This window comes from Vanessa atalanta, chromosome 9, assembly GCF_905147765.1.
Source record: "Vanessa atalanta chromosome 9, ilVanAtal1.2, whole genome shotgun sequence".
NCBI lineage: Eukaryota > Metazoa > Arthropoda > Insecta > Lepidoptera > Nymphalidae > Vanessa > Vanessa atalanta.
This window is the reverse complement of record NC_061879.1, coordinates 12,698,341-12,723,605: the sequence shown is the minus strand read 5'-3', so window position 1 is coordinate 12,723,605 and position 25,265 is coordinate 12,698,341. Positions and strand designations below refer to the sequence as shown.

Genomic DNA, 25,265 nt, shown 5'->3' with positions numbered 1-25,265 from the left:
GCTTTCTTTCTTACATCAGCTGGTATTTAGGGCCTGCTGATATAATATATTGTGCAAGGTTACCAACTATAGTTAGATGACAGAAATATATAACGCTATAATGAATCTATTTCATTTTTTATTCATTGAACAAGATGCATGATCTAGTGTAGTAGGTACATCAAGTACAAATTACTGAAATTTGCGGTTTTTTTAATTTTTTAGTTGTTTGCTAACTATATTATGTAATATTTATAGTAACGATGCGATCTCAGAATGACAATTCAGGAACCATAATAAATGAAACAAGTTGAACTTATAATGCTTGTAATTTCCATTGATTTACACGCGTATTGCATTACTAATGATTAACGTGGATGTGACTTCAACAACTCTGTGTTAATAAATAAATTAAAAAAGTGTTGATGAGGTTGATATCAAGTGTATGAAGTGATTGATTTCAAATTACAAGGACACGTCTGGAGTAGATAATTAGTTTCTAATGATCCTAAATTTTTAATACAAAATAAACCTTATTGTTCATCAAAATGAGAGGAGGCCCTGTCCTAATAGTACGATATTTATATTATAAATTTTTTTTTGTTCACTCTGACTTGTAAAAATAATAGAAAAATCAGCCGTGGAACCAACTTTCGCCGGTTTTTCGAACCGATATGACTCGGGAACCTTCAAAAAAAGAGCCATGGTCTCGAAGCCTTTAAATCCAGTTCTGGGTACGAATTCAAAGTACTACAATTCATATGTTTTTTTTAAAGTATTGGTTGGCGGACAGGCGAATTGGGCACCACTGTCCATTGGAACTGTAAGAAGAAGTTAAGGTGTTAAAAGTTCGTTATGGCTGTATTTATTTGAACATAACAACCGTATTTTTGGGGGTAGAATATCTGATAAGTGGGTGCTATCTTCCCAGACGGGTTTGCAAAAAGCCCTTCCACTAATTGTATTATAGGTTACAAATAATAATTTAATGAGTAAAAAACAAATTTATTTGTAAATTCAAAAAACAAGTCGTGCTTGACATGTGCTATTCGGTCAAATTGATTTGACTTGTCTACAAGTTATAAGATAGTAGGTGTCTAAGTAAATCTCCAGTGCCGGTCAAAACTTTCTTATATTACGGTCAAATTATATAAATAGAATAAAAAAAGAATATTTTAATAGATACATGTTATTTAATCCGATAAATACTAGTAAAGGAATTCTTTAAACACTTTACTATCTAAAGAAATCGCCTGAGCTTGCTGATTTGATCTCGTAACCTTTGGTTACAAATTACGGTAGGTACACGTACACTGTTATTACATTTTTAAATAGACTTGTTAATATATTTAAAAAATCGTTCAATTTTTTGCAAGAACTTCAGGGAAGTGGCCTTAGATTATCAGATAGCAAAATGAACCTTGAACTTCGACCTTTGCTTCACTGAATAATTCTTAAGAATTGGCCGAAGCGTTACCAAATGAAACGTTAGAACGGCTAAAGGGTTCCGTTTAAGTGAACGAGTGAATTTAATTTTTTAGTTATTGCTTAATAAAGAAATATTGCCATTGCAATATTGAAAATTAATGTAGCGTAAACTCCAAAAGTCTTTTAGAAATATTTATATTTAGTTTCATATTGTCGTGAAATTATATCGTTGAGCGTGATTAACACGTAACCAAACATATTCCAAAGATTTTTTATTATTTTCCTCGTGTTTAACAAGCGTATTGATTACATACTATTAATATTATCAGAATAGGTACGTATAACTATAATTATAGTTCAATAATGTCAGAATAAATTGACTTAAAGAACATACCCCAAAAATTAAATGTTTGTTTTTAAAAAGGTTCGCACTTGACTCTGAAAAATTGATTTATAACTTTATTGTATTTACGCACGTATTGTGCTTAGATAAAGCAAAAACAATAGGAACTCAGATTTTGTTGATACATAATTCTTATTCAAGTTTATTTATAGCAAGTGGTTCTCCTGAGGTTACATGTACGGATCTGTATTCACAAATTTGTCTACATGTTTAATAACATACATATTCAACACTTAGTTCATCTTTTGAACTAAGTATCGAATTCCTATACACTATTCTAGTTATATCTTAGATCCATTTGTTGGTAATTTCCGGCATTTTGACGATTGAATAAGTGTTTAAAATTCTTACGTTGGCAGTGTCTGTGGCGAAGCTGACCATTAACTATCGCTTGCCAATATATTGATCTGTTTCTCAAAAATTCATTTAAACATAGGTAAGAATTACATAAAAAAAAATTGTAATCTTCAAACAGAATTCTCTTATAGTATCTTAGTATGAAAGATCGAATCTTCGCTTAGGAAATAAACCAATATATTTGCGACGAATAACGAGTCTTTTCAGACAAAACCATATCTCATATCTCGTTCATGATTCGTCCATTGTGGGCTTGTTCTTAGAAACTGACATTTCGCCAGTAAACATTATATCCTACACAATTAAGTGGGCGTGCCTGTTTATTACTTCGGGTCAAGGCATAGTATTCTGTACTTTGTCTGGTACTATTCGTCATGTTTTGACAAGGCTTGACCGCTTTGTGGGAAAAGGTTATATTTGATGCGACTGGTACTTTTTGATTGCCCTCGTATTATTATAGTAACAGTAAATCAGAGTTTGAATATTTAATATAAAATGGGTTAGTACAAATGAATGTTATAAGATTTATTGTTATTAACATTTAATAAACTTGCAATCAATTTAAAAACGATATTGAGTGTCATATTATAGAAAAAAAATCAAACTTTAAGAGTTCTTAATACACTTATTGTGAGTATAAATAGACATATATGTATTTATGTAGCTTACTATCTCCCTGAAAGAGAAAATTTAGAGGAGCAGCAGAACTGAGGAAAGTTAGCCACTGTTTATAGTAAGATGGTGTTTGGGGATGGTGGAGGATTTTTATTTTATGTTCATAGGTTTATAAAACACAATGACAATCAAAAAATATATACATATAATTACATTTCTCATGATGTAGATGCGCTTATTATTAAGTATAAATTAGCGTCGAGCTTGAGACAGCTACAGAGACCAAGCTTTTTAATTTTATTTTAAAGTTATGTAATTCATACTATCGAGAGAGTTTATTAAAAAAAATATTTTGAGACTATAGAACGGTCGGTAAAAATATCATAATTAGAACTAGTAGTATTCTAAGAGAAACACATGCGGTATTAAGGCGAGTGGCTAACAATATTTGTTCTAGAGGTAGGAAGACAAAAAGAGTATAATATTAAGTAAAGAAAAGTGATATTAATTTCTACGTGAACGTATTGGCATTGGTCAATCTATTGGTGTCTATGACTTCAAGTTCAAGTACAAATGCAGCGTAATAAACATCCTGTCATTAGACTATTTTCAGCATGAATTAAAACCTACGGGTTAATTTAAAAGGTACCCTATAAATGAGAACGAGATGAAATCGACAGAAATTTGAATAGAAATTTTTTTTTTTAATTGTTTCGTGGCAAGTGATTGCTTTTATTAAATAGAAATTTATTTATAAATTTAACGTCTATTATTGTACTTATTTAAAATGTTTTGCTGAATGTTGATATGACATTAATGTGGGAAAAGACTAAAATAATTATCTTTTTATATGTTAATTTAACAAGTGAAATATACTTGAGAACGCAAATCACTAGATAGTTTTGTTGAGAGACAAAACGTTGGGTTTAAAATAGAGACAATTTCTTAGCCGCATATGAGGCTTTTTATTTTTTTAATGCTTTAGTATATAATATATTATAAAATTAACATATGTTAATTGAAACGGATTCAAGGATGACTAATAAATTAGCTGAATAATATATCAGGTCATTTTTAATAGGTTAATGTTGGCAATTACGATAAATATATTGATTTTATATATTTAAATAATATCCTTTTAGGTTTCATACTAGTGATCACTTCTGGTTTCTCTTCGCTTTTGCCCTTCATATAAGAGGCAAAGTTTTAAGATATATTTATATGTTCATATTAGAATACTAAATGAGTATAAAATTGTTGTTGTGTCTATCGTTTGGGCCCATTTTTGAAAGACATGCAGTTATGCTGTACGTGTTTATCAAGGAACGAAAGAAAAGGATTTGTGTTTTTTTTCATTATATGCGAATTATATTTCTTCACGTTTTGTATCTGTAAGTTATATAATATATAAGGCATAAATCATCATTGTTCTATTATTAAATATTTTGGTAATACTCAAAATGTTTATAAAGATATACTTGTCATTTTTGGGAGAACTACTGTACCCATAGTCATAGACTAGAGCGAGAGTGCCGACTGTACTGAGAGTCTACGCTTGCGTCGCTCGTAGTATTAAAAAAACATAATCAAAATATTCTACATTCAAATAAATCTAAAATCGTTTTGGAATCAGGATTACATTTAAATGTAATTACAGATAGGTACATACTTCTATTTGCCCCTCCATTAATGCTAATATCCTCAAGGGGTCAAAATCGAACCTGTTAGACATACTAACTGTCGTGTGTATCGCTAGGCTATGGTTGCGGAAATTGACAGTTTTATTACTGAACCAATACACACGAACAATCTTAATTTGACAATTATTACTAAATGGCGTCTCAGTATGGAGTCAATAATAATTCACTATGATTTATGAATAGATGGGTTTTGTACTTCCGTTCAAAAATAATCACATGCATGAGTAATCCTAGGTTACAAACGCGCTAAACACGTATTATAAAATTAAATGTTACGGAAACATTAACACAAAGTTCAAGGCGAAATTTGGTTATGTGAAAACATTTTGCACTTAAAAAAAATGAAATTTTGTCATTATTATTTTTTATATTATATTATTATATCCTTTTCAGGTCCTTTAGTTAGGCGGACTGCCAACTGATGGCAACTGACATATGACCAATGTACATACTAACAACAATGGCAACTAAGAGTTTACATCCCTTATGCCTGTAATTACATTGCCTCCCTCTCTATTTCTGATTGGGGTACAATATATTGTGATGAGTGGTAGGTACCACGATTTAATATTTAAAACGCTATATCTTTGCTTACCGCAAGATATAGCGTTTTAAATGCTTCGTTGATCTATGGCTAAAATTTAGAATCAATGTTACCTAAAAAGGTCGTAGATAGATTTCTTTTTTATAATGAATTTAAATTTGTAAATAACCAACCAACATGACATACATATTTTTAATATTAATTATCAAATGACATTGAACTATTTCGAGCGCCGTTGTTTTTAAATATAAATATTTAATTTTTAATTTCCGTATATGTTTTCAGGATAACACCGGGATGTGTTGCAGAAAATTCAAATAGCATATTATGATGCGTCTGATCTCACTTCTCTTCTTTCCACAATATCTCCTGAACCGTAACCGCAATAGGCCACAAGAGCAATGTCGTATTGGATATATTACATTTTTCTTTGGGATTTACAACTTAAGGAGTTTTTATTTCTAGTTATTAGGTAATAAATTAAATTCTAGAATTGAAACAAATATAAATTTAAAGCTTTATTACATTGACGAACTTAATTCACATTCAAATGTTATTTACGGATTTGTAAATCATCTTCGGCAGTATAATTGCGTGTCACTGTATGCGCTGTTTTGTTTCACATAATGAAGGTACAAGATCCTCAGGACCAGCAATATAACGAATAGAATACCCGTCCAAATAATGATGTTATATATTTGTTTATTGAATGCACGAATTGCGCTATTCTTTTTAGATCGTAAGTATATAGCTCTCTTAATGCGATAAAATTTGTTCCGCTTTGGCCTTAAATTGAACATCTATATGATAATTTGTCACTAGATCATGAGGTTACATTTTTTGTAGGTCTAAAAAGAAAAATTGGAAGATATTAATATTTTTAAGTGATTAGTAATTAGATTTATCGTATTACTTGTTGTCGCCCGCGGCCTTGCTTGCCTTTAGGGGTCGTTCGTCAGGTGTTCAGTTATGAAAGTAGCCAATGTCTTTCCTTAGGGTTCATGCTTCATGCACAATTTCACCAAATTCGGTGCCGAGGTTTGGCCACGAAAGCGATTTAGAGTTAAGCAAGGCTTTCTTATATATTTAAAACATTTCTTTCGTATGACTTTACTATCAGCAATTACATCCGTTCCTCATTCATCAGTTCATCCATTAATTACATCCGTGGCCTATAGTAATATTATATAAATAATAACAGAAGAAATGTTTCTCGTACCAACCTTTTCTCAGCTAAGTTCCTTCTGGTTTAATATACATTAAATACAGCGATCTCAGGATCACAGCCGTGATAACGATCGCTCCGGTCCAAGTGACGATATTACAGATCCGGGTATCGACTTGTGACCAATCCCCGTTCGGTTTTGTACTCACCTTAATCTTATTTTGTTTTTTTAATTTGCTGATTATTTTCGTTACAGTTTTCGATAAATTATCCAAAAATATCGGTTTTGGCACTGGTTTAATTTTGTTTCTCATTGATTCGCTGAACGCTTGACTCATATTTATTCATTTTAGAATTTAAGTTTATGGATGTTTTCCTTTTTTGATGTTATTCATATTTTGGTTAGTTTTTGAAAAGATTTACGTACGTCATTTTAGCAATGGTTTGTGACTGACGTGACGTTTTCATTTATTCGTTTTGCTATTTATCAAGGTTTTCATTGGACAATCTCTTTCGTGTCTCTTTCACATTACAATAGACAATCGAGATAGTCTATGTGTATACATTTAATAATAGATGATTAATCAATCTTTATCCCGATATATGAAACTGTTTTCGTGATTTTTTTATTAGGATATGATTTTAATTAATTATTAATTATTATTGTATGTAATTGACCACACTGAAAGAAAGCATTATTGTAAATTTTACTATTTACTTTTGTTTTTTGAATTAATAGATGTAGATTGTAGGTATATCTTCAGCATTTTAGGAGTGTTCTAGGAATGTTCTTTCCTCCGAAATTGACTATCTAAATATTAAAGATCTGTTCAATGAATTGAAATAAATGTAATGTTTTATTTTAGATGTTAAAATTAAATGTTACACTCTCAACGAAATATAGTAAATAGTTTTTTTTGCTTTAGTATTATTGAGTCAGTATGCGACTAAGTAACACTAAAACAAAAAAACTCTTTTGTTACTTTAGTATATAATAGATGTAATTTTGTTTAAAATGGGATGTTTTGTAACAAATAATATTACGTTACAGCCGTCCATGTCGGTTCTACTGTTCGTATCAAAACGTATGATCCTCTCTTAGAGCCTGTAAATTTCCCATTGCTGGGCTAAGGCCTCCTCTCCATTTGAGGAGAAGGTTAGGAGCATATTCCACCACGCTGCTCCAATGCGGATTGGTAGATACACATGTGGCAGAATTTCGTTGAAATTAGACACATGCAAGTGTCCTCACGCTGTTTTCCTTCACCGCCGAGCACGAGATGAATTATAAACACAAATTAAGCACATGAAAATTCAGTGGTGCTTGCCTGGGCTTGAGCCCGCAATCATCGGTTATGATGGACGTGTTCTAACCACTAAGCCATCTCGGCTCAATGATCCTTATGAAATAAAATTCGACATCTTATAATTTAATAATCTTATATCATGATAATATAAGAGGCTTCATTATATTGAAATTCAAATATATAAAAGTACTTTCAATGGTTGAATTCAAATAACATTAATAAGAATATTTCAATGCGTAGGCGCATCAACTGTGTATTTTATGCAAATACAAAGTGCAGCTTCGTGTAGATGCAATTGTTGCTATTGTTGTTTTCTGATGAATAATAAGACAACATTCGTTTTAATTTCCAGGAACATTAATTTATTTTCGCATGTTGTGAGGTTTTTAACCTTCAAGAGATTGAAGATAAAAGATGGGAGAGCAATGACCTTGTTTGAACCATGGATTTATACAACCACCATCTACAGGATCATACGCGACTGGATATAGGCTTTCTATCCTATGCTTTAATTGCTTTCTAATCTATACTATACCTTAAATTTTCCTAATATTATTTGACCATCGGGCGGTTGGTCTGCCTACTGGCCGTCTCTTTTTCTCGAGGCCCTAGGATTTTTTGTGTTTTTATTTATATGCTTGAATATTGCCATGTGATGTTGCCATCAGCCTATTTTATAATATGATAATGTTATTATTAAGAATTTAATATTCATTTGTTTACTTTATTAATATATTGCGTATAGATTTTTTAAATCAGTAGTTTAATAATAAACTTAGCAATTGAATATCATGAGAAACGACATGTATTCCATAAATTAAGATCATTGTAATTGCTCTGTTTCTTGTAATAATACCGCCAAGCTCACTTAAACGAAAAAAAAAAACATAATGAATACTTGACGACAATAATGTATCTGATGACTGAATGGTTCTACGTGATTGTATTAAGACATAACAAAATATAACTAACGTGAACTCTAAGCCACAAAAGGATCCTAAGCTAATCTTTTTAAATATGTTTATTCAAAGAAAGTGTTATTTGCAAGAGTCCTTGACATATCTGGTACGGCCAAACATCGAAGCAATGCATACGCATGTGTAAATGCCATGATAATTAAAAATACGCTTTTATCATTATGTACATAAGGTTTCATTTACAATGAAACATTTGTTCCAATTGTGATGCAGCTCGTGGTAAAGTATTCGTTTCGGTGCCCGTAACTATCGCAATAGTGTTACGGGCTGAATAATGAATGCATTTGCCTCAATTTGATACTTTGACATCTGTCATTTGCAACTTTTAGCGCCAAATTGAAGTGATATAACCGACTGATCATTGCGCACGTTTTGAATGACCCGTGCTCTGAATTTTTTACATAATCTTGTAACTTTTTCCTAATTATTTATGATTTACGCAATTGAAAATTAGGCTGTATCAAAATTTCTAGGCAATTAATTATTATGTTAGATAAGATAATTCTAACCGGCTTTACAGAAATATTTTGAACATAAATATTTGTAATGAAATAAATAAGCGATTATTGTAATACGAGCAAGAACACCGGCTACTGAATTTTTCAATAAACTATATTCTTCTAGTAGATACTTCTAGTAATTACATTTTGATTGGTATTTCATTATGTATACATTTATATATCTAATCAATAAGATTTCTAATTAAAATAGTTAAATAACAACTTAATTTTAAAATATTGGCTACTTCTATTGAACTATTATAAGGTGTATTGGGTTTTGTACAAAAAGCTACCGTCACGAAATTGATACCACGCCCTCGTTACGACTCGAGGAAAATAGACACTTCGACAGGCGTGGGAAACTTGTAATTATAAAATAAGTAACATATATTTAGAAATAATATTAAAACATTGATTTTAATTCTAAATTCCATTGGAGAAGTCTTAGTCTTATAATGCATTTTGTAGTTGTATCGTAAAAACAGTGTAAAACAATTCAATTATATTCATTTTTCGGTAGTATAAATGAGGTCGAATTTAATGAGGTCGGGAGACACCAAGAATGGAATTTTGTGTAATATTGCCCTGCCTTTGGGATATACTCGTAACAATCATACTCGTAATCTTTATTGTCACGTATGTTATATCTCGTAAGATTTATTGTTGAAGTATAGTTGAGTGATATAATTATCAGTAATTCTAATTTTCAGCTCGTTTATTTATGCACAAAAGATATCCAAAATGAAAAATGCATGAAATATAAGAGAAAAATGTATGACGCACACCCTCGGCGACGGATAGACAGCCGGACTTTATACGACCTTGCTTTGTTCGATATTCCAATTAAAAAAAAATGTATGTACTTATATATGTAGGTCCAATTGGGAATTAATAATATTGTATAGAAGCTTATATATATGTTGTCTTGGGGATTAATTCATATAGTTAGGTATGTAAGTATAATAGTGTCAAAACGTCCCCTTCTCTCTAAATATAATTTTACAATCTTCTAATTATATTAATTATACAATAATTTGCACATAAGTAATAAAATAATATATAATTACCTTTTATAGATAAATTCGTTCGCATATGTACACATATATACAAATTTAGAGCAAGCAATTAAGTATTCTTAGTCTATTTTCCCTTCAAAATAATTACTTTTTTTTGGAACGTATGACAGTTAGTGGGTCAAGATTTTGACAATTTTTTACATGTAATTTATTTTAAGCGATTATGTCTAAATATAAATAGTTGTTATAAAATTTAAAGACGTTTTTCATAAGAATGCGTTGTATGTTCGTTTAAGTTATAACTACTAATTGGTTTTGCGGAATGTAATAGGTATATCCTGTGCTTCTATTGGATATAACTAACGCTATATTATCGATCAAATATCCGGTACACTTTATTGACCAACAGGCATTTCATTAACAAATATCTAAACTTACAATTTTTGCTACTACTTTTCTACCAATTTAATGATAAAAAATTATCACTATAATAGTACAATACTGTTTTATAAGCAAAACTATTATTATAAAGAGTTAAAAACCTTTGTTTGAAATAAATACATACTCATTATATTATTTTTAAATAAATTTGAGTATTAAATATTTAGAGTTTAATACTTTAAAATAAGGGAAATAAGCATTTTCGTTTTAATGAACAAACTACTAAGTTTTGCTTCTTGGTGGTAGGTAGCTTTATAGTAAACATTATTAGTTAGGTATAAGTAGGATATATATATTTATAATATGAGGTGTTTTTTAGGCTAAGCGTAGGTAACCTATACTGATATTATAAATGCGCCTATAAAGTAATTTCGGTCTATCTTTTATGTTCATATGTTTAATTAATTCCTAATGATTTATCTGGTCTACTAGCAATACGGGGCAGACAATGGTTAATATATAACGTTTTCTACAGTAAAAAATAAAATAAAAACACCAATGTAGATTAAAAATGTTCACAGAAAGCTCTCGAATAAAAACGACCTTGACATGATACCGTGCGCCCGCGCAGCGAAAGTGAAAACAATAGATCTATTCGTTCACGACAGTCGCCGAGTATGATACACTATATCCGGTTACTGGCCGCACACGTTACACTCAATATTACTATGATATTTTATACAAAGGTCGTTTCGGTCTGACCGTCAATATTTTTGAATGAAAGGCGATATTAAGCCTGAAAAAATGACCGTAATTATATCCCATAGAAGCTGATATACATACTATACATACAATAAATAAAAACAAATTTGTAACCCGTTTTCCTCTTGCATACGTTAAAGAGTACGGTTTTGGGCAATGGTATACACATAAGTACATAATAAAAATTGAGACCAAATTAATCCATAAATCTTATTATTCACAATATAAGATTACTCTTTGGATAAAGACGCATGGCAAGAGTAAGGTAAGGGCAATTCATCACAGGACTGACTGAACGCTAATTATGAATGACAGCATTATAAATCAGGTTATTTAAAAGAACAACTATGTGAATTTCTTGTCGTTTCTTCTCGCTGGAGGCTGAGGCTGGCTGGCGGAGGCTGAGTTTCCGAAACTGTGATAGAGTTGAAATATTGACAATTCAAAAATGCTTTATTGTAAAGTTTACTAATACATTTGGTTCGATCCATATATTATTATTGGTTTTGTTGTAATTTTGTTTTTATTTGTGTTTTAGAGTATTAAGTACCTAGGTAGCTAAGCATTGGTAAATTTATTTTAAAGAAAATGATTTACACTGCTCCAGTCCATTTCACACGTCGAATGTAGACTTCCCGCTTTATTTTTCTTCACCATTGAGCATGACATTGACATACGAGACACTTGAGAGATGTTATCTCTGATTGTGGTCGGATTTAAGTCTGCGACCTTCTGTCGAGTTTCACTTGTTCTTACCACTGGGCTACTGAAGCTCAACTATATTTACATAGCGAAATTTAATATTCTATCTTTCTAAACAAATAGAAAGATAATTGTGCTACTTGTTTTAACACTTAAAGTAATATTTGAAGAAGTAAAAATGAGTTTTTAATGATATATAATTTTCAATGCTCTGTAATAAATATGATTACGAAACTATGCTATAACTAGCCAATCGTACATAATCTGACGGTGTAAACCAGTGATTGGTGTAAAAAATAAAAGTGCGTGCGCAAACGCAGCTACGCTCTCTATTCCCTATACGGCAAACCGACACGACGGGAAAGAGTTCAGACGCAGGACCTACGGATTTACATGCTATTTGAGGAAAGGAAGTGTTACCAAGGGGTATTCAAATTCCGATTTTATATTGATAATTTCTCGTAACCAGTGCATCATTGTAGCATGCACAAGCGATGTTCTTATGTTCTTTTTTATTCCGGTGTGCTAGGGCGCACCAGGCATTTCCACTAGCGAGCCTCTAATATCCCCAAAGTTATTGTAGGAAACCCGTTATTACAGCGAGAAAAAGGGTTGTCAATTAGATTGTATATTTATAAGTTTGTGACCTCAGAACATTGTCATTTATAAACCATTTTTGCATGTACTTTTCATTTGGTTTCATTTAAACTATAATAAAATACGACATAATATTTTTTTCCTTATTTTCTTAGAACTTAATAAAATATTAGCCCAACCCTAGATCTACTGATCTATCCGGACTAAAATAATGCGGCTGTTAAACTGACTATTGTACGACTTTATATAATAGTATTATAAATATAAAAGTCTTATTCTCAAATATGAGCAGTAATTTGCCACTTTAATATTTTTTTATAAATAACTAGGCTCTATAGTCGATACATCTGGTAATTATATTAAACAAAGTACATCTATGTTATTGTGCAACAATATTACTGTTTGTAACATGAGCTAGCGTTATTCATGAATGATTACCGATTCGAGTTGAATTTTGTGTCAAGAACTCGATATTAATTACTTTACAATCGATATTTTATGTCAGTAGCGTAAAGTTGAAAGAAAAACAAACACGATTTTTACTCTTCTCTGTATTCTCTATTGGCTAAGCACATTGTACTTTTGTTGGTTGTCGAGAAGTAGGGAATTTCTAACTTAGACTAGCTTAGTCTTTATAGACTTCGAGTTTTTGTTTCATTTCGATCCGTTAATTGCGATATTCTGATATATTATTGACATAATTATTTTGACGCGTTATGAAAAAATTGACGCGTATTCATTTTATACATATATAATTAAATCTTTTAAGAGTTTATCTCACAACTCAGCTTTAATTCAGATTGTTGGGTAGATACACTTCTGGTTGCCTGCGTACGAGATGAATTATAAACACTAAGCACATGAATATTCAGTGGTGCTTGCCTGTATTTGAACCCGAAATCATCGGTTAAGAGGCACGCGTTCTAACCACTGGGCCATCTGGGCTCGATTATTGCTCGGCGAAACAAATTTGGCCGAGCACATGGTGCGGTATAATTATATATTAAAACGAAACTACACACGTGACCTGAGACCAATAGTACTAATACTACTACTACTAATTATGAGTAGAAAAATAATTATAATGGGAAGTACCTATCAAGCTTGTACAAAGAGGCGCTTTTATGTAAATAAAATAATTGTTTGTAGGAGGCAGCAACTCTGATTCGACATCTCAGAGGACTTTGCTTGAGTGCGCTGTAGTCGTGAATATATATAAAGAATATGCCTCTTTGATACTCAAAACAATAGTACGAAAACCAAGTAGATCACGATGTGTTGCACAAATCAATGGTTCTGTCCATGGGTTCGTTTCGAACTCCCTAAGCCCGCTTACAAATCCGCGCGCCACGGTGCTGAATAATGCATACTTTAACGCATACATTGTTTCGCAAGCGACCGAATCTGGTCGCGTTAACAAATCATTGTTACTTCAGGCCACTGTTGTATCTTCGAATAATATAATTTGAACCCGTTGTTTTATCCGCATAGATTTTTATTTCGATTCACATGTTACTCGTAAGTCAGAAAGATCAATACTGTCTGCTAAAGTTTTGTATTCACTCTGATTTTAATTTCAGTATTTTTTTGGGAATTTAGAATCTGAAGGCAAGGCAAGAACCTTTTTTTATTATATTTATATATATACATACAATTGAAGTAAACGAACAATGACTATTTAAATTTTATACCGCTGAAATATGAATCGCATTTATCCTGGAACTTGATCAAAAAATTATCATTTTAAAATTACGAAGTAATGGATTTATATTTTGAAATATTTTATATTTTTATTACTGCCAGAGCAAGGGGTCGTTGTGTTACGTTATGTATTTTACAGCAAACCATAAAAACGGAATACTTTCTTATAATTAAATAGTTGTCCATCCTGTTATCGTGTGAGTAAAATTCTACCCTCATCGTAGTTGACATTTCCAAAAATACTTTCTTTCGCACGTGACATTGGCGAAATAATCTGTGCCTTATTGGCACAAATAAAAGCCTTGATAACATGGTACGGTATAAATAAATAAAAAAAGCAACATATGACGTTTTACATTTTAAAACAATTCTTACCCTTTGCACTAATAGTGTTATGTTCAACCAGAATCAACCATTATCATAACTAAAGTACACCTTTAAAGGTATGCATAATTGCAAATCTAAGAGAATATGGCAAGCCTCTAATATTACCGAGTCGTTGTTGTGGGAATAACTTCACATCCATCTGTATAATTACATTCAAGAGAGTAATTACTAACCCAATTATTCCAAATACAATTATTTTTGCTACCAAAATATTCCGCAAAATTGTTAACACTTCATCCTGAAGAGTTGTGAGAATTGAATTTTAAGAACACAATTCCTGGCAGTTTAATTACAGAAATCGTTTCAAGCTTTACAGATAATTCAGCCTTACCGTCTCGTTGTTTTGCTGTGTAGATGTGTGTGTATTGTTTTTTTTTTAAATTTGGAAATGGAAGACACTGAGATAAATTAGACACTCAATTATAATCAGTCGTCGGTTCTAAAATGTCTTTTGTACTGAGTCTACTCTAGCGGTCTATTTGTATAGTCCTATAAATATTTATTCCAACCACAGGAGAAGTTTAAATAAACAACATTGACACCGAAATTACCCGATGTCATTGGTGGAGATCTTCAAAGGGGTATTAAGCATACCTTCTATTGTTTGATTATGTTTTGACATTAGTGTATTTTTTTTTCTAGTGCGATTGTTAATATTTAAATAATTATGAAGTAAACTTGCAACTATATTGTTATTATGTTGTTTGCTTTTGAAATATGAAAGTGTAAATAGACGTAATTTTTATAGTAGAAAGGTAAATAAAAATATTACTTAATAGTACAGCTTGCTTATACAACGATTTATATCAATTATGCTTTTTACTTTTCTTCGATATTATAGATCTATCATATCTATAAGTTTCTTAAGGTTTTTAGTTAATTATTAGTCATTAAAAACTAAAGGTTTTGTTGTAACTTCGTCCATGTTTTATATCAATCCGGAAACAAACGTTTTTCATTTATTACACAGCATTTAATATCTTCAGCTTTTTATCAGATTTAGTTTAAACATAGGACAGTTGTCGTTGATACTTGCGTGACTTGGTTTCTGGGATACCATTAACCTTTGATACGTGGCGTGGATTTTTTAAATAAATTGAAACAATTATTAAGGTTTAAAAATTTATTATGTTATAATTACTAATAATATATTTATAAATATTGTCTTTTTAAGTATTCATACATTAAAGGTGATTCTAATTTATAACTCCAATAGAAGTTGATAAAATAGGTAAATAGATTTTTGACTTTTTGACAGCCTATATGCTATTTAAGAAATGGCATATAGCATTGTTGGTACGCACTTTTTTGATATATATATATATATTCAATCAAAATAAGCGTGACTTAACACTTATGTTACAGCCTAAGTTCACAAGATTATGCACTACAATTAAAACGCAACGCCGGCGTAGCAAAACTAGTCATTTTTTCGCTTTCTCCGTTTAAAACTCACTCGATTCGGGATTATCGAACTAGGAAGCGTTAAATCCAGATCGATCGAGCTTGTACAGTGAAAATTTAAACGTAATTAATATAATAATAGTTTGGGGGGGCGAGTATATAACGAGCGCCACGCTTCTGGCGCCATTCGCCGCGCGTCTCTCCGCGCATGCGCCCATCTCGCGAGTGACAAGTGACAGTTGACCTACAAAATGTCCGCCAAAATTTACGTAAGTGTCAAAATTAAGTGTAGGAATGTGGTTTCAGAACGCATCCAGGATTTATCGGATATTATTTTTTTTTAAATAAAGTGACTGTGTTTTGTGTCTAGCGTGGTACCGTGATCGGTGGTTCTAAACCACACTTCTATACATATTTAGTATTTAATTAAGCCTTATTTTTTTAATAGTGAAGGAATCGATCTGGTACTCCTATTTTACGCTAACATTATATTATTACATCAAAGTTTTTTTAAAATATAGAATTGAAATAGAAGTCATTTTTCTATAAGCTATACTTTAAAATGCATATTTAATTTTTGTTTAATAAATATCGGGGAAACTATAAAAGTTTACAATATTTTCTCTAGTCGAACAACTTAGACCTTTTGGTTGATCCACGGGTCAAGTGAAGCGGGTTTGTGATATTGAAATGGTGGGAATGTACACGCACTTGATGTTTATAGAAAAAAATATACAATAACAAATGCCTAACAATAACTTCTAGCAGCCATTTGTTTTTATTATATATTTCTGGACTTAAAATCTAGCGACATCAAAAAATTAAAAAATAAATATATTCCTTACTTTATTAATTCCTTTCTTTAATAAAAATGACCTTATCCGGTTATATGTTAAGGTCAACAATATATAATGATTAATCATTTATGAGTGTTTGATAATAAATCGTAGCTCTGATTTCCCATTAAAATCAAAATTATTCTATTAAAGCTTACCTAGGAAATTAAAGAGTATCAGTTGACTTAAGGAAAATATTTTTTTCAAATAAAGTCTTATACTTCTTATTTTAAAATAATTTCAAAAGATTAAATTTAAAATATGTGTAATAATTAATTAAAAAATAATTTAAATATTTAATAATTTAAAATATATAATAGCTTAAGTCATAATTTTTCTATCTTAGTAGAGATAGTAATTGAAATAAAATTGATTAAAAAAAAATTATTATTTCTAATTTTTACAAAAACACAAAAAATCAACGAAGTATTTTTAAAGCTTTAAAATAATTATTTAAAGAAATATAAAGTATATAATTTTTTTCTCTTTGTAAGTTAATTAATTAATTTACAAACAAACATATAAATTCTTCTTTAATATGTTAAGCGAAAATTATGTTCAAAAATAAATATTTTTGAATAAAGTATTACCTATTATTATGAAATCACAACAATAAGACTTTTTTTAAATTACACATGTCTAAGGAAGACCGCCAAATGCGCACTTTCATTTTCTGATAATTGTACCTTTTATTGTTTGGATTAATACTCATTTTTTTATAGATAGTATATTTTTTTATTTTTAAAGATAAGTAAAAAATTAATTCAAATTTCTCGTTCATTCAAATTATCAATAATTTATGATTTACTATTTAGAGCTATAGCTTTTTTTTAAAGTGATTGATTCCCTCGTCATAAATTTAACAAATTATTCCGAAGCGCAAATTAAGTTGCATGACTGCGTTACATGATTAGTCGCTAACAGGATGAGTTATTAAAAGTGTAAAAAATATTAATACGTAAATGTTTTGCACCACCCGTCTATTATTAGCAACTTTTTCTTGCAAAAGCGTTAACAAACAATTATACATTCATGCTACATTATAGTTTAAATTAGTCATATTATAAAGTTATTATATCTAAAGCAAATAAATTGATAGTATTTTTTTTTCATTTAATAGACATATTTGCCTTCTATGTCTTTAAGCACAAAAAAACAGTCTACGTATGAATATAAAAGTATAGTAGAAATACATACATTAAATTAAATTATTAAGAATTGTTTTTTGAATATTTGTAATACGTAGGTAGAAACAATAAAAATGTTATATATTCAATTTATGATGAGCCTAACTGGTACAGTCGATAGAACACGTGTATCTTGATGGTAGAGAGTTTGAATTTATAGCACTTCACTATTCAGGATGCTTAAGTTTTGTTTGACATAAATTAATTTTAATTGAGAAGATATTGAATAACTTTTTACAATATATAAAAATACTAATTATAGTATATGTAAAATGACTTAATATAATATCAAAATATATCGTTTCCGTTCCAATCTCACATTGTTAGCAAGTAAACAATGACTGTTTCTCCAGGCTATGATAATATTTGGTTTACTACAGCGGCTATTTCCCGCTGTTTTCACTTTCGACGATCGAAAGCGTTACGCCACAAATATTTCAATGAGTTGCAAATCAAGCTTAGATTATTATCAAACATAAGCTGTGCTCGCAGCTTTGTTCATATTTTTTAGTAATTATATTCACGATTATTCTACGTCCCATATTGTTTATGAACAAACAAACTGCCTAAATGTTAGTCTGCGTTAGACCAGTCAATCCTATAAATGTCGAATTCGAATGTCGAGTCGGGTTGCTTTTTTCCTGTTGTCTCATAAGCAGTGCAGGCCTCATACATGCTATATGTCCTGCGCCTACATTTATTGTGTCTGATCTCCTGTTGTTTTGGGTCGCCGTCTCATTTATATCTAACTATACAGGTCTTAGGCGTAAACAGGTGTGTGCACAAATACAGGAATGTCACATAAATATACACTGCGCATTTACAAGCTCTTAAGTATCAGCCAACATAATATCACTTTATGTACATTAAAAATATTAATAACAAAAATGTACCGTACAGTTAAACAAATATATTACGCATAAACAGCTTTATATAAGATTTACATAAAATAATTCCGTTACTTGTTTATAAGTATTGCAAATATCAAGACTGGTTTTAATGAAAGCGTTATTTTAAAAATGTAGGTAACAAATTCGAATCTTGATATTTATAGTGAATGATTTATTGTTATGTAAGGCTTTTCGGGCTATTTATAGCCTTGGAGATAGTGATTTCCTTCGGGCTGTTATTAACAGAGTAAGAATGCTAACAATATTTGATGTATATTACAAAATAATATTTATATAGCTCGATTCTGTATTTTTATCTTTTGATTAGCATGAAGTAACGCTATATTAAACTAATTCAAGTGGACGGCTAACTTTTATAAGTTTTTACGTAGCCACAGTTAGCGAAATTGTTCATTTATTCAGACGTACATTTAAAAATAACTTTCGCTTTCATTTAAATGACTTGTACATTTTTGCTTGACGTTCTGCATCATATAATTATAGCTTTATTTATGTAATAATATATCTTATTTTTACACTCACTCATTCGAAAAGAATACATCAAACTCATATTTTTCCTGTATCATTTACATTGATTGAACGGTATGATTTACTGAATCTAAAGATCGATTGATATTTTTATATATTTTTTATTAAAATTTGAAAGTCATCGCTAATATTATTAATGTTACATGCAATTTATAATTTGTTTATAACAAAATTTGCCGTACATCTTAACATCTCTTCAGAAGTCCTCAAGTTTAAATAACATATGTCTCGTCATACAATTTTTTACTTTAATTGCTACATTTCTCCAACCAAAGAGTTTTAATGCTGATATTCAATAACTTATGTAAATATTTAAAAGTACAAATTGAATGAATGATTGTACGAATGAATAATAAAGTAACCGAACTATTTTAAAACAATTAAATCAATTACATTAACTCAAGCTCGTGATTAGTTATTATATATCGTTTTTTTTTTTTTTTTTAAATAAGGAACTTATTTAAGTGTCGAATAAATATTGTTATTCTGCATTTAAAATAAGGAAAAGTTTTTGTATCTTCACATTTTAACAAATCGTGTTACGTTCGTCACGATCTATGCTATATCAAATGTGCACTTCCGTTTTCTTGTGAACCGGGTCAGATTCACCAAATCATGTAGGAGGTTTATAAAAACTTCTCAAAAAAGGTTTCGTGATTATTCGCAAGTTAGGATAAAAACTAGTAATGTACGCGGAATATATTATAGTATACAAATGTGTGCGCAAAGACAGGTGCACTTTATTTCCTCATATAATTATGGGACATACCGGATTCTGTCACGAGCGTCACGATTGTCTGACACGACTGGAAAAAGTTAAGGTTCTACAAACTGCTAGACTTTCGGAAGAACAGAAAAACGCAGTATTTTTTTTGTCTCAATCTGGGGACCAAGAACCTCTAGGTCTACCTAACGGATTTAGAATCTAACCACGAGACCAACGAGTCAGTCAATTTGCAAGTAACGTGACAACGGGGTGAATGAACTATTCAGATTTAAATCATGTTTTCGAAATAGAAGGTAGGCGTAGCCAGTTAGGTTCTAGAATAGTTAGGTAATACCAGTAAATAGATTACTAGATATTTTTTTGAATGATATTGGTGGACGGGCAATGGAAATGCTCCATTTTATGCTCTATTGGAAAGAAAATCCTGTAAGATATTGTAGTGTACACAGATCTGTAATAACATAATTAGTATTATATTTATATTTAATATGAATATATATTATCTGTGTATTTATGTATCTGTCATCTCGAGTGACACACATCGCGGAAAGCGCGGGAAAAGGAGATATATAAAATTTGGCGCGCAGTGAAGACGGTGTGTGTGCACAGCGAGCTGATATTAAAATATAATATCTATTTAATGTTACATGTAAATCGATCTTACATGTGAACATTACAGATATAATACATTGTACATTTGTTTAGCTAAATCGTGTATCGCACGTGGTTACTTTAATTCCGAGTACTCCTAATTAAAGAAGAAAAAATATGTAATGATACTAAATAATAAAGACGACGTGTTAACTTTTAAAGAAAGCTTTCGTTGATTAGTACTGAACTTTAATTGTTTTTATAAATCCAACCTAGAATACTTTAATATGATGGTTCTAAGCCTACTTGATCAAAGAATATTTTGATTGGATTTCGGTCAGGATTTTATATTTAAGATACAAAAACAATCAAATCAATATATACTTATCTTCAAATATATAAAATAAAAAAAACCTTGGTGTATTTTTTTATTTACATTATGTACACCAAAGCGACTTTTAAAATATATAAAAAATCAAATTTGAAATGTGTTTTTATCTTCAAGGTCATTACGATTTTCAATCTAATATACCGTTAAAATATAATTCAAGTACGAGTCTATGAGATAGTGATCGTTAAACTAATAAAAAACCAGGTCACTGAAAATATTAACAATGGATTGCATCGATCGAAACTTTATTGTTCTAGACTTTATCAAACTTAACGACGTTTGTACTTAATTGTCCTTAAATTGAAATAAATAAGATTACAGAGCTCTCTAATTGTAGAAGACATTGTTAAAAGTTACACACGTCTTGAGAGAGTTACTTTATTTTCATTATTATTTCGTGGGACAATATGTACGGTGTATTGAACACCTATACAGGATACTTAAAATCGATTAAACTGTCTGTGCTGCTAAACTAATAAAATATTCTTTAACTTAATTATTTCTTTTCTATCAAATAAATAGGCGAACAATTAATATTTTTTTCTTACATGAGAATTTATGTAACTTGAATTTGAAAGTAATTTAAATATCTTATTACAAAGCCTTATATAAATTATAAATATAATTCAGTACATATATTTTAAAATAAACGTGAAATCTACGCTGCTATTAGACACAAGATCTATGCCGCAAATCAGCATACATTATAGAACAATTGCGTGATAAGTACTTCAACGTCATCTTGACGTGGGAATCTGTCACACGTCCCGTGATAATGAGCCTTTTAGACTTTAGCTTATTTACACATATCGAAAATCTTAATATTTATATATTTAACCTTAAAATGTGTGCAATTTTATTTAGAAATAGATGAAAAACCCGGCATCGCTCGTCTTTACGTTCATATAACGTATAACTTTTTCATAAAAGTTGGTCTATAAATTTATAACTGTATAAAATCTATAAAGAGAAGTTTCCATACTCCTGTACGAAATATGAAAAAAAAACAAATTCTGAACGCACCCGTAAACGTCAAACATGGCCGCCCGTTGAACTTCCATGGCATTGAATTTTAAACGATTTAATATTGTAGTATCTCGATTATTTGAATTTTGAGGATATATGTTGTCGACTAAAAAACATTATTATTTGACGATCTATAAATGTGGATAGGTTTCTATCGGGTCTATCGTAGACATGCACGAAATTATTAATATAGACGTTATTTATAGATGTGCAAAATAACTTTGTCCATACCGTATTGTCGTTTCTCTTCGTGTTTTAATAATACACAATGGGATTTTTATTTTCACACGGTTTTTGTTTGTCTGTGCGAAGCCTGTCTACAGAGACATGCCAAAACGATAGAAATATATTTTGTTACCACACGTAATTATAAAAAGATGAAACTTGTCTCTTTTATTATTTGATATCAATTAGACTATTTCATTTCTTCGTTGGTTCTGTCGATTTCACGGACATTTTTTGTAGAGAATCTAAGCTGTGCAAAGTACCGGAAGGCAAATCCGAAACGACCGTAAATATTCATTTAGAGTTCGTCTTTAGCTGCTTTCAAACCTGAAACTGTTGCTGTCAATTCCTCAACTTGCAACTCAAAATTGTTATAAAAACTATGATTATACTATGACATAGTTAACGAATAAATAAGTTAAATATACTTATATTTTGATTTTGGTCTAGCATGGTAATGGACCATGGTAATAATGACCAATTATTCGTCAGCCTTGTTCCTATCTATAAGAGTTTATCGTGAACTGAAGGTGAAGTAACGCAAATACAATTATATTGTATTGTACAATACAATAATGTTAATCAGACAAAGTATCGGCGTATTGCAAAATTCTCTTTAGCCATTTATTGCCATGTTTCAATATTTTAAAAGTATTGTTGAAATTTTAATTTCTTTAATTGGGTTTGGTCGCTTGTTATTTGCGGAGTATGTTGTATTGACTTTAGGCGGTAAACAGATGCAGATTGTTTTAAAAGTGGAAAGGAAACAGATGCCTCGAACTTTATTTGTTGGGGGACTTTGTGCACGTCTACTTAAGAAGATTATTTATTTTATTGCGCTCATTTATTAGTTATTTTACCGCCAAATAGTCATAGATGAATTGGTTAGTGGAATCCAGTTCGTGAGAGTAGTTTTATTTTTATGATGATGATATACTTCGTAAATTTACTAAATGGGAAAGAGTAACAACAGAGTTTCCTGACATTTTTTCTTTGTAGAATCAACATTCCGAACCGGCGTTAGCTTCACTTTTAATTCATTATGGTAACATCACAATTAAAAAGTACTAGTTTTTTGACATTTTACCTATGACGAAGTTGACTGTCGAACATTTAAATACCGTCTCGGGCAATTCCGTCTAGCTATAACAGTTATTCGTATTTAAAGGTTGTATATGTAACAGTATTCACTTGATTTTCTGGTAATAAACAAATTATTCTTGTAGAGGTCAATGATGCATGTAAACACTTAATTGTCTATGATTATAAAAAAAAAACAATGAAAAACGTATACAAAAGGATTCCACGGACGTGGTACTGGTCACGCTTGTTCTTGGCTTCGTGAGTACAATACGGGTTTCCTGATTAACCTTTGGGCCTTGGGCTTGTGTTTTTTTCTTAAATACTTCCTCGCGGTATAAATTTGTTATAAATGGAAATGCAAGTATTAATGAAATAAAAAGTTGTTAAGCTGTTTACTTAAAGCCGCCCAATGAATATTTATAAATGATAGCTGTATGAGTAATATGTAAATATGTGTTCGTCTTTTGTTTTTTTTTTTTTAATAAATAAAGTATTCAATTCTGTGCTGAGTGATTTTTAAATACGCAAAAAGAGCTCAAAAATATACTCAATTTGTTTCTGAAATAAATTCTTGCAGATATATTACTATTTAAGAGTCAATATACAACTTTTAATTGAAAAATATACATAAATTGAAAAAAAACCGGCTACGAAAATTGAAACTCTCGGCTTTTCTCTACTATAATATATATGTATATATATATATTAATCATTTACTCTTTACCCTTGAATCATTCTGTTTGATGTGACTTTGTTTTTTGCAGTAACACGTAGGATATAATTAGTTCGTAGTCGATAACATCATTCATCATTTGTTCTCGAGACACGTCAATAAGGATACGTAAACAGCAATAATGCTTGAATATCCTTCTAACACTGTGAGAATTTCAAGATGTAGGAAATTGACAGAATTTGGATTCCCAAAGAATTGATATCTCTATCATCAAAAAGTATATTACATATCGTGCATAAGAATAACTATCTCGTATGTATGTATCAGCCACAATTCCTCAAACATAAAATTAAAATTGACTATTATAACGTGTGAATTTTTCATAATTAATGCAAAGAATGATTCATTACTCTTTTAAATCTCGTTTCGGTCATAAAGCAACCAAGGTTGCGACATAACGAAGACAATAGGACCTTATCGTTTAGCTTTGTGTTCTCTAGGACATAACTTAGGGTACCTATGTTTAATTATCACGACACAGTCGGTGAATTGGAAACTTCAATGTCGGGGATAAAAAGTTTGCTATTGAAAGTGACTCAATAGATTTATTTAGAATCGTGCGATTATTGATATTTGTTAATAGTTCTTTTGGTACTGGTTGTGTTTCATTGATTATTTGTTTAAGCAAAAATATTTATATATATTAAATACAAGTACAATTATTGTTTTGATCGCATGGCTTTTGTTAAATGAAATCATTTATCGAGATGTCAAAATATATAAATATTTATGAATTATTTGACATAATAATTTCAAATGTTTAAGTTGATAGTTTTGTACTAACATTTTAAAATATTTTTATTCATAATTCGTAAAAAGTTTATACATACATAGAATTAAACGTATACATACAAAAAGTGAACTACGTATTTTGGAAGAAAGGAAGCAGACGTATAATACGTTTAAACTATAGTTAATGAAATAATAAACGTTCACGGAGCAAAAGTAACGGCTCATAACGAATAATAATAAATGGCTCGCGATGCATGGTGCAAGTTATTAATTATAGATAGTTTGGAAAGCAGTGATGCGTGCGCCGATGTTTTGTAACAAGCTTATTGTTTAATGGTAATCGAGTACCATTTCTTTGATATTTAAAACA

General features: G+C 30.3%; 1 protein-coding gene and 1 long non-coding RNA gene across 2 annotated transcripts in view; one reads left to right on the top strand and one right to left on the bottom strand.

Annotated features, from left to right (window-relative positions):
• Nucleotides 1–5,531: 5,531 nt before the first annotated feature.
• LOC125066498 lies at nt 5,532–6,632 on the bottom strand. The gene is made up of 2 exons (XR_007119676.1): nt 6,250–6,632; nt 5,532–5,874 (listed from the first exon to the last, which is right to left on the bottom strand). It is a non-coding gene; the product is annotated as an uncharacterized LOC125066498 (long non-coding RNA).
• A 9,455-nt stretch (nt 6,633–16,087) lies between these two features.
• The window catches only part of LOC125066514 (proteoglycan 4-like), a 37,608-nt gene continuing 28,430 nt past the window's right edge, over nt 16,088–25,265 (top strand). Inside the window, exon 1 of the mRNA XM_047674613.1 lies at nt 16,088–16,194. Within this exon, the coding sequence (XP_047530569.1) occupies nt 16,177–16,194 (18 nt within the window). The 5' untranslated portion in view covers nt 16,088–16,176. The remainder of the gene's footprint in view (nt 16,195–25,265) is intronic.